The sequence below is a fragment of the Arachis hypogaea genome, chromosome 1, assembly GCF_003086295.3.
Source record: "Arachis hypogaea cultivar Tifrunner chromosome 1, arahy.Tifrunner.gnm2.J5K5, whole genome shotgun sequence".
NCBI lineage: Eukaryota > Viridiplantae > Streptophyta > Magnoliopsida > Fabales > Fabaceae > Arachis > Arachis hypogaea.
The window spans coordinates 112,180,776-112,191,816 of NC_092036.1; the positions used below are offsets into that span (position 1 = coordinate 112,180,776).

Genomic DNA, 11,041 nt, shown 5'->3' on the forward strand with positions numbered 1-11,041 from the left:
AATTTTATCCCGCCGCTAATTTTATTAATAGATCCCTACCGATAAAACCACATTGAATTAATTTTAAAACATTAGAAATTTAAATAAGACTATTAAAACATCAAGAACAACTTTATACTTACCCCAAACGTTGAGACTTGTCTCACCGAAAATTGTATCCAGTTTGATTTCTCAATGAGAAATATAAAATTCATGTTAATAGTAAAAGTATGTCTGTAAATAGGTATATTTTGTAATATATAAGACAAAAAAATTTAATTTAAAAATATATAAATACATTTTTGTTTTACATTTTTATTTTTTATTTTTATTTTTAATACTTTTTGTTTTCTAAATTTTATAAAAAAATATTCTATTATTTATTTTTACCTTTTATTTTTATTTTTTACTTCACAAAAATTATAAAATATAAAATATTAAAAATAAAAATAAAAAATAAAAAATAAAAACACAAATAAACCACGCACTAAAATTTTTTAATGAATACAATATTAGCATTCACCCATAATATAATTTCACCTCACACCCACACTCGCTGAGCTTCCCTCACCCATCTTCTTTGGGTAGCTGTTCTTTTCTCCTCTCTCTGTGACCGAAGTGCCTCTCTCTAATTTGATTTCCCTTTATCATTATGTTTTCCCATTATCACACTTTGCTTTAACCTAACCTTCTAGATTCTTCTTCTAAATCATTCTGTAACTGTCGCCGGCAACCGCTTCTTTCTCCTATCTCTTCACATCTATATATATATTTATTTATCTTTTGCACACTTTCTCTCTCTAGAAACAGAGACCCTAACTTAATTAATGGGACACAAGAAGCGAAATTCGGCTCCGCGGTCCAAACATTCGCCGGCGACTTCTCCGGCGGCGCAATTCGCCGTCGTCGGCGACGGTACCGCATCGCCGGAGAAACAAGACTCAGGCAATGTTCCCGATCACAACAGCAACACCAATAACGGCGTTCAGAACCCTAACGGGATCGAGTTTCCTCCTCCGCCACCGCCGCCGCCTCCTCCGCCTCAATCCGATGGTCCTTCCTCCGATTACACCGCGATCAAGCTCGAGTGTGAGCGTGCCCTAACGGCGTTCCGGCGCGGGAACCACAACAGAGCACTGAAGCTCATGAAGGAGCTATGCGGGAAACAAGAGAACGCTGCTCACTCCGCATTTGCGCACCGCGTCCAGGGATTCGTCGCCTTTAAGGTCGCTGGAATCTTGAACGACCCTACCGCGAAGCAACGGCACGTGAAGAACGCCGTCGATTCGGCTCGCAAGGCCGTCGAGCTGTGCCCTAATTCGGTCGAGTACGCGCACTTCTACGCCAATTTGATGCTCGAGGTCGCGAACGACGGGAAGGATTATGAGGAGGTAGTGCAGGAGTGCGAGAGGGCGCTGGCGATAGAGAACCCTAGCGATCCAGGGAAGGAGAGCTTCCAGGATGAGAGTGATCAGAAGTTGTCGACTCCCGAGGCACGTGTTTCGCATGTGCAAAACGAGCTGCGGCAGCTGATTCAGAAGTCGAACATCGCTTCGCTGTCGAGCTGGGTGAAGAATCTGAGCAACGGCGAGGAGAGATTTCGGCTGATTCCGATTAGGAGGCCGACGGAGGACCCTATGGAGCTGAGACTGGTTCAGACTCGAAGGCCTAACGAGATCAAGAAAGTGACGAAGACGCCGGAAGAGAGGAGGAAGGAGATTGAAGTGAGAGTCGCCGCTGCGAGGCTGTTGCAGCAGAAGTCTGAGTCGCCCCAATCTCCGAACGAAGTAGATAAGGATGAGAGGGGGGTGGATTCATCTTCAGCGACTGGTCAGAGTAGGAGGAGGCATGTGAATTCGAAGAAGAATGGGTCTACTGCTGAGAGGAGGAAATGGGTGCAATCTTACTGGAGTTCGATGAGTGTGGAAATGAAGAAGGACTTGCTTAGGGTTAGGGTTTCTGATCTTAGGTCACACTTTGGGTCTTCGAAGGATACTTTGCCTATCGATCTTTTGGCGGAGGCTGTGTCGTATGCTGAGGCCAATAAGACATGGAAATTCTGGGTTTGCTGCCATTGTGATGAGAAATTTAACGATGACGAGTCTCACAGCCAACATCTTGCGCAGGCGCACATGGGTATGCTCTCGCCGAATTTGCAGGGGCATCTGCCCCATAATGTTGACAGTGAGTGGATTGATATGATTCATAATTGTTCTTGGAAGCCTCTGGATGTTTCTGCTGCAGTTAAAATGCTTGAGAGTAGAATGAAATTCAAAGGTTCAACATTAGTTGAGGATTCGTACTTCGATCATCATACACAGGACTACTATGACTGTATTAACGATGCAACTGATCCTTACCATGAGAAAGAAGGTTTGGGATACAGTCTTCATAACTGTACAACAGAAAGCAATAACTATTGTAAAGCTGTTGCAAGTAATGTGAGAGAAGGCGTTGAAAACCAATTATCTATGTCGCATCCTTTCGCTGATAGTTGGCCAGTATCTGATGATTCTGAGCGCGCAAAACTTCTGGAGAAAATTCATGCAGTATTTGAGATGCTTATTAAGCATAAATATCTTGCTGCTAGTCACCTTAGCAAGGTTATACAATTTACTATGGGTGAGATTCAGGGTCTTGCTGCTGGTTCTCAATTTCTAAACCATGGTGTCGACCAAACGCCAATGTGCATATGCTTTCTGGGGGCATCACAGCTTAAGAAAATTCTCCAATTTCTTCAAGAGCTATCTCATGCATGCGGATTGGGTAGATATGGTGATAAAGGTAATGGTCTCATGAATGAGTTTCATGATATCAATCAAGGTCCTGAGATCAAAGAGAATATTGTTCTCAATAGAGATGCATCATGCCTCCTTCTGGATGAGTGTTTACTGGTTACACAAGTCACTTTTGATGCTGCTCAGGGGACTGTATTGGATAATATGACTGCCCAAAGTTCTCATGATGGTATTTCAAGCGATAATGATGATTTTCTATCCTGGATATATTCAGGTTCAGCTATCGGGGATCAATTGACATCATGGATGCGAACCAAAGAAGATAATAAACACCAAGGTACAGAAATTATCAAGATGCTTGATAAGGAGTTTTATCAACTACAGACCCTATGTGAGAAGAAGTCTGACCGAATGAGTTATGAGGAAGCACTGCAGACAGTAGAGGATCTTTGTCTTGAAGAGGGAAAGAAGAGGGAAATTGTTGGTGACTTTGTCCAGCAAAGCTATGAGTCTGTCTTAAGAAAACGAAGAGAAGAGCTCATTGAAAGTGAGAATGATGTGATGAATGTCGGCAATAGGTTTGAGTTGGATGCCATATCAAATGTTTTGCAAGAAGCAGAATCAATGAATGTTAATCAATTTGGATATGAAGAAACTTATGCTGGTGTGACTGCTCAGTTATGTGACTTGGAATCTGGTGAAGAAGAAGAATGGAGAATGAAAGACTACTTGCATCAAATGGATGGTTGTATAGAAATTGCTATTCAGAAACTGAAAGAGCACTTGTCTATAGAGGTCAGCTTGTTGATTCTTATAACATGTCCACTAAAATGACAGCAAGCATGGACTTTCACCCTGATGTTCTAACTCATTTAGTTTCCTTTGCAGCTTAGCAAAATTGATGCTCGAATCATTAGAAATATTGCTGAGATGCAACAATTGGAACTCAAGCTTGGGCCTCTTTCCGCTTATGATTATCGGGCTATATTATTGCCTCTAGTGAAGTCATACCTAAGGGTTGGTATTTAAATTACTGTGTGTGATGTTTCCTCGTTTTTCATTTAGTCATATGTTCCTTTGCTTGATCTTTTAGGCACGTTTAGAAGAATTTGCCGAGAAGGATGCAGTAGAGAAGTCTGATGCTGCAAGGGAAGCATTCTTGGCTGAACTTGCACGTGATGCTAAGAAGGCTAAAGGGGGAAGTGAGAACACAAGAAATGTGGATAAGACCAAAGATAAGAAGAAGACTAAAGATCACAGAAAAACAAAAGATCTGAAGGTCCTTATCATGCATGGTGAAATTGCTCGGATATTGTGCAATGTTCTATGAAAACTGATTAAAAAATATCTATTTCTTGCAGGCTTCAAGTGGTCATGAGGAGCTATTGCTGCAAGCTAGCAGTCCTGAGTGAGTATATGTTTCTAAACCTTATTTTCACCAGTTATTTACAATAACAGAAATTATAGCTTGAATGCGAGACAATGTAACACTTCTTAATGATGTTTTTGTTGTGCTTTGGCTGCAGTTCCAATACTGTTGCACCTGATAGTTACTTTCAAGATCCTGAGCTTGTTTCCATGAATGATAATTACTTGGAACAACAGGAAGAGGAATATAGACGGAAAATAGAGCTAGAAGAGGAGGAAAAAAAGCTTGAGGAAACTTTAGAATTTCAGCGTAGGATAGAAAATGAAGCCAAACAAAAACACCTTGCCGAATTACAAAAGAAATCGTCCGGGATATGTTTAGAGGAAGTTGCGGACAAAATTCAGGATGCTCAGTTGAAGACAGTTGCTGATGGGCCAGATGTGCATGATCATGTAAAACTGCCTATACAGGTTGGGCGCTCTCTTTTTAAGTTCCTTCCACTGTAAGGGGACCATTTTTCCTAGTCATTGCCTTTTTTTTTGGTAGTTAAGAAAAGCTTAATTCTCATAAAAGAGAGAAGCAACGAAGTACAAAGATTGGAACAAGAAAATAAAATTGAATGTCACTAGTCATTAAGTTTCTATTACTGTGAAATGTACGACTTGAGGAATACCTTGTAAATTATAATTAAGCATTGTTCCTAATACACCTCTGAGCTCCCTTTATTGTCCTTTTCTATTCCCAGGAGCAGTCAGCTGATGAGAATTGCTGTCCTAGTGAAGTGGATAGTGTGATAGTCACCACTAAAAATGGTTCTTTGGTGCCAAATAAATATTCAGTTGATTCAGCTGATCAAAAGATATTGCATCAGCCAACTGTTAAACAAGGTTGGTATTAATTTGACTAAAGCTCTCAGCTCTCTTAAAAAGCAGTGGTTTCTCCTTTATATTTTATGAATATTAGAGGGTGTCAACATTTTCTTTACCTCCAGCAGGTATACCTAATGGAGTTGTTCCAGAGAATGGTCATCAGTTGCCTGATCGTCGTGCAGGGAAAAAGCATAAACGGCATAGGAATTCTTCCAAAATGGTTGATGGAAAATTGGAATCTGTCTCATTGGAAAAGAATATTGAGGATGCACATACTGACAGACATTCAAGAGAGCATGTTAAATTCCATAATGATCAAGATGCAAACAATGGTAGGTTTTATTTTTAATTTTTAACCTTGCCCACAAACTTCATCCCTGTAATGCTGATGATATTAATTCTTATCTGGTTATGGCTTTTTGTCATATTTAATTTATTCATAATTTATTTACTTATTTGGCTTTTTCTTCATTATTTAGGCAAGTTTCCCTATTGGAATCTTTTTTATGACAGTTTGGATTATAATTGTTTTTTATTTCGTGTCTGGGAAATCAAGTGGGTAATGTGGCCACAAAGTTTTCATCTTAATTGATCTTATTTGATACAAATAGTATGGTATAGTGATGTCAGTTATATCTTCTCTGACAACGTTTGTCAAGTTTATGATTTTTCTTAATTGCCTTTTTTTTTTCCGCCTAATAGTTGTTTTGGGTCAATATACTTCTGACTATTAAATTCAATTCAACATAAAATTTTATAACGTTTGAAAAATTTATTAGCATAGTATTGCTTATGCTTCTTTTCCTTCAGAATTGTCAATATGCGAAGCCAAAAATCTTTTCAGTTTGTGACCCTATTTGCATAATTTCAAATTTTGTTTTTTTGTTTTTAATATTTTATATTTAATTTAAGATATTTTTTACTCCACTTTCCAAAATATAGAAACCCGTTTGCTAATGGTTGGTTGTACATCAGGGTGGGAAAGCAATGTATCAAAGGCGAAGAAAGATCTGCAAATGGAAGATGAGGAGGAGGAAAGATTCCAAGCTGATCTTAAAAAGGCTGTACGACAAAGCCTGGGTATATTTTCCCCCCTCTTTCAGTCATATTTAGTCAGGTTGCATTCGTACTTGTTAACATATACCTTTTCTTCCAGGAATATAAGTGCCATATTGTGGACAGTTAATATCTGTCCTAGGTTCAGATTTAAGTAATAGGATATTGCCAGTATTTTATATGGAATGGACTTTTCATTGACTGCTTGCATAGTTATATTTACAACCATAGTAGATAACCATTTAGGTAACATTTAGGGTACCTATAATCTATAAGGTGCACAGATACAGAGGTACAAGTAGCCATATCAACACTGCAAAATATCTTTAAACTATGGAATGATTATGGGATGTTGTTTCATGGGAATATACAAATTCCTAAACAAAGTATTATAAAGAGGAACCTCCATGGTTTTCTAACCCCCAAAGTTTTTGGCAGAAGTCCATAAAATATATTGGGTGACTTATATATCTAAAGAGTGCTTAAGATTCAAAGGGGATATAATTGCTGTTTGTATAATTTTGTAGCTAACCAAACACCTTTGTAAAATGTCTTTTACAAGGACTGCCTTGCATTTGGGTGGTATTGGCTCACTGGAAGTATGTGATGCACTGATACTTGGCTATGATGTATTTTCAGAATTTTAGGGCAGCCCTCTATAAAGCATCCCATGTTATGTAGTGTGAAAGGGTTGCACCTAAAAGGTATAGTGTAGGCAACCTAACCTAATGCAACCATCTATGGTTGATTCCACGGTTTGAATCCATGATCTTCAGGTCATCACATGGAAACAGTTCAACTGTTACTCCAAGGTTACCCGTCGTTTTTAGAACTTCAAAACTAATTTCACAATTAATTTCAGCATTCAACAAAGAGGGCTTGTGCAATTTCAAAATCTAAAGCACCATTGTTCTTATGTGAGGGATGCGGGTGGAAATTCTCAAATCTCTGCCATTTGGGCTGGAAAGATGGCTTGCTTTCGTTTCAATTCAAATTCAAATTCAAATGCCAACTTTCTCAATGATTTATTTATTTTTGCTTTTGTGACATGAATGATTGATCCTACATCTTCACATCATCTGCCTGTTGATTGCATTTAGGACCTGGACTGCTCCCATTCACCGAGTGTTTCGAGATTTGTTGTCCGTTGTTGGGCTAAATGTTATACTGCTTGCTGATCACTTAGTGTTCACTTTCTTTTTCTTTCTAGTGCACAGAATTTTATAACTTTTTTATGTGTTCGCCTTATCTGTAGCTACTGAACGTCGTAGTATCCATATTTCTGTTTGGGTTGGATGCTAACTTGGCATAAATTATTAACCATGTCATGTCAGGGATGCGTATATTTCCTGTTTGTATTTAATAAGCTATAATGAACCTTATAGCTGCTTAAGAAATGCAATGTTTATTTCATCTCCCATCCTCTAATAATTACAGAAACCTTGATCACTTTCTAACCTCGTTAGAGATCATTCATTTCAGACACATATCAAGCACGTGGAAAACTGCCTTTGGATTCTAGTTTAAGAATGTCTCAGAGATCTGCTTCACAAGTAGATTCATTGGGTTTTCCAACAGAGAAAGACTCAACTGAGGATGCAAATGGAACTACATTGCTTGGTACTGGGCTAAAGAATGAAGTTGGTGAATATAACTGTTTTCTCAATGTTATTATACAGGTAGATCTTTTGAAAGTCAGTTTTCCAATTTGTAATAATCTTGCTGGAATTTTATTTCATTGATTCATTGTTTTCTAAAGCCTTAAACAATTTCTCGCCTCTGCATGAACTCAGTCTTTATGGCATTTAAGATGCTTTCGGGAGGAATTTCTTGGCAGATCAAGATCAGAGCATGATCATGTTGGCAATCCTTGTGTCGTCTGTGCATTGTATGAGATCTTCACTGCTTTGGACCTTGCATCAAAGGACTCAAGGAGAGAAGCAGTAGCACCTACTTCCCTGCGAATAGCTCTAAGCAACCTATATCCAGATAGTAACTTCTTCCAGGAGGTAACTTCACTAACATAGAAAGAGGTAAAAGCTTTCTTTTGTGGACAATGTGATTGATATACCATTGTCTGACAGGCTCAGATGAACGATGCTTCTGAGGTACTTGCAGTGATATTTGACTGCCTTCATCGTGCATTTACCCGTGGTTCAAGTGTTTCTGACACTGAGTCGGTGGAAAGTAATTGCATGGGATCTTGGGATTGTGCAAATAATACTTGTATAGCACATTCACTTTTCGGAATGGACATTTTTGAGCAAATGAACTGCTATCACTGTGGTCTCGAGTCCAGACATTTGAAGTATACATCCTTCTTTCACAATATAAATGCCAACGCATTACGAACAATGAAGGTATCTCTAGGAAGGATTTTTTCTTTGAACATTTGACAATTTATATTTCTGATTAACTGCAGGCAGAAACATGAACAAACTATTATTCTTCTTGTGTAACTTATCCCTCTTCACTTTCTAGGTTATGTGTTCTGAAAGTTCCTTTGATGAGCTATTGAACCTTGTGGAGATGAACCATCAATTGGCTTGTGATCCAGAAGTTGGTGGTTGTGGCAAGCTTAACTACATCCATCACTTTCTTTCAACTCCACCTCATGTTTTTATGACAGGTGCCTCAATTGTGACATGTGGAATGATTTATCTTTTGGTTCCATATCTTTTGTATGATTTGTTGGGCTCTCTCTTACAATTTTGTTTTTTCAGTTCTTGGTTGGCAAAATACATGCGAGAGTGCTGATGATATAACAGCCACTGTGGCAGCCCTGAGCACTGCACTAGACATCAGTGTCCTATATCGAGGCTTAGATCCTAAAAGAACTCATAGCTTGGTATCAGTGGTATGTATTTTGAATGATAATATGCAAGGAATGTTTATGTTCTACATTTATTACCTTTTCTATGCAGCTGTAAGAGATTATTTTCACTTATGATGGAAGAAACAAATTTCCTAATTATAAACAGATTAATTTCTTTATGATTTAAAATTTGCGATCCAAACCTTGTCTTTATGGACTATTGTAGTGTCTAATGTGTTCAAATTGAACCTCAGGTTTGCTACTATGGCCAACATTATCATTGCTTTGCTTACAGTCATGACCATGATCAATGGATTATGTATGATGACAAGACTGTCAAGGTGAGTTGAGTCTTTCTAAATGATCTGATATATCACGTTTTGTTGTTCTTGCTCAAACATCTGTCTCCCAATATCCAGATAATTGGTGGATGGGCAGATGTTCTTACAATGTGTGAAAAAGGGCATCTACAACCTCAGGTTCTTTTCTTTGAAGCTGTAAACTAGTTTTGTGGTGGAATTGATAACATCTTTTTGCTGGACTGAAGAATTGAGTTTGACATGGTTTGGCATCCAACTGGTGTCTGGTGTGGCCCCGTTCCACTCGTCAGCAGATGCATTTCTGCATAACGCACGAATGGTTAAAGCAAATAAAGTTGCAAGTTTCAGACATGTCAACAAGTTTTTGGTATACATCGGTTGGGATATATAGCATTTAAAATTTGTGAAATACTTCTCAGGTTCAATAGGAAACAAATTCTGACAGGGAGAATGATGGCGAAAAACATTTTAGGATGACTTAGAAGAGCTCAGACAGTGGTGTTTGGTACCGAGTATTGGTCAAGACGGTTAATTTTGAAAACATCCTATTCATTTCTTGTATCCATACAATAAAGCATGTTTTGGTATTTGCTAGAACACCACAATATGTTGGGGTTGGCCATGATGATGTGGGAGGATACCTAAGCCCTTTGATGATGGAATAATTGCCCATTATTGTTGGGGAGGCATAGCATTTGTAATAGGGGAAATTGTTCTGCTGCCATGGAAGGATTATCCTTCTCTTCCTCTTCACCCACCCAAAAAGAAAAGTGTTTGAAAAAAAATAAAAATAGAGAGGAAATGTATAGCTTACACTACAATTAGATTTGTCAAAGATGTCAGCTTGTTGCCACTGTGGCTGAAAAAGGAGTGTCCTTGACTGATCCTTATGGACAACTTTTCTCCCTTTAGTGATACCGTGATGGAACATGCTGGATGCCAGGGTATACATTCAGCAGTAAATTGAGGAGGTTCCATCCTCTGGATCCGCATGACTACTGTATTTTATTTCCATCTCTCTCTCTCTCTCTCTCTCTCTCTCTCTCTCTCTCTTCTTTGGGTTGGGGGAATCAGGATTTCCAGTGGTCGAGTATAGAATCCAATTATAGCTGCAGATGGCAACTATAGGTGAGCGAGCAAAAGGCTGAAAGGTTTTGACACAATTTTGTCCTGTACTTTTTTAGGATATACCATCGATTGGGATGGATTACTGTACTTCATTATTTTATATGCTAGTGCAATCTTGCACAATTTGGCATCTTAATTTTCTAATCTCTTTCGTGGCTCCTATCTTTCTGTTAAAAGGTTATTAACTTATAATTAAATTCGATTCTAGGTCTTTGTTTGAGTATCATTTGGAATGTTGTAGTTTAATAATAATAGATAAGCCATATTTTTGAGTTTATTTAGTTGCGGATGAAAGAGCCATGGAGTTTGATAGCGGAAAGTCCTAGCGTCTTCTCAGATTTGTATCTGGATCTTTTATCTTGGAGTTCCCTTTGGGATGGGAATCTTCACTTACCAAAGTCAAAAGATGATGTGTAAGGTTGTGGAATAAACATGCACTATTACACCCGATATTAAATTTTCACCTAAATTTTCCCTTATGGAGGTCATTGTCTAATGATTCAAGTCTATTTTGACAAGTCTATTCTGAAGCCTTGGGCACGGTTAGTACGAAATTCCTTCTAAGAGTAAAGTTGGGTAAAAACTGAAAAGTAAAAATTGTAATAAAATTAACTAATTTTTTTGCAGAAAGTGTGTATTTAGTATATTTTTATTTTTCTATTGTGAAAAAGTATTCTTTATTAAAAAACACCAAGAAAATGACATAGGTTTCTATTTATTTCGAAAATAAAGTTTTTCATCGAATTTAGTTACAAAAACTTTTTTAA

The 11,041-nt window shown here is 38.1% G+C and overlaps 1 protein-coding gene across 4 annotated transcripts; it reads left to right on the forward strand.

The window, feature by feature from the left end:
- Window positions 1-485: 485 nt before the first annotated feature.
- Window positions 486-10,410, forward strand: LOC112710663 (uncharacterized). Of its 4 annotated transcripts, none has more exons than XM_025762992.3 (15): window positions 486-3,512; window positions 3,606-3,734; window positions 3,811-3,996; window positions 4,079-4,125; window positions 4,244-4,556; window positions 4,832-4,973; window positions 5,078-5,287; window positions 5,931-6,035; window positions 7,494-7,690; window positions 7,805-8,020; window positions 8,096-8,371; window positions 8,493-8,640; window positions 8,735-8,868; window positions 9,081-9,167; window positions 9,246-10,410. In XM_025762992.3, the coding sequence occupies exons 1-15, from the start codon at window positions 807-809 to the stop codon at window positions 9,330-9,332; spliced, it is 4,983 nt and encodes a 1,660-aa protein (XP_025618777.1). In that variant the 5' UTR covers window positions 486-806; the 3' UTR covers window positions 9,333-10,410. The 4 variants fall into 4 exon arrangements, with proteins under 4 accessions (XP_025618777.1, XP_025618786.1, XP_025618796.1 ...); XM_025763001.3 differs by having other exon boundaries at window positions 5,081-5,287; XM_025763011.3 differs by having other exon boundaries at window positions 511-3,512; window positions 4,838-4,973.
- Window positions 10,411-11,041: the final 631 nt, after the last annotated feature.

Coding starts and splice junctions, on each gene's coding strand:
- LOC112710663 (XM_025762992.3), top strand. CDS start 807: ATGGGACACAAGAAGCGAAATTCGGCTCCGCGGTCCAAACATTCGCCG. Junction 4,557..4,831: donor ATGTAAAACTGCCTATACAG/GTTGGGCGCTCT, acceptor TTCTATTCCCAG/GAGCAGTCAGCTGATGAGAA. Junction 8,641..8,734: donor ACCTCATGTTTTTATGACAG/GTGCCTCAATTG, acceptor TTGTTTTTTCAG/TTCTTGGTTGGCAAAATACA.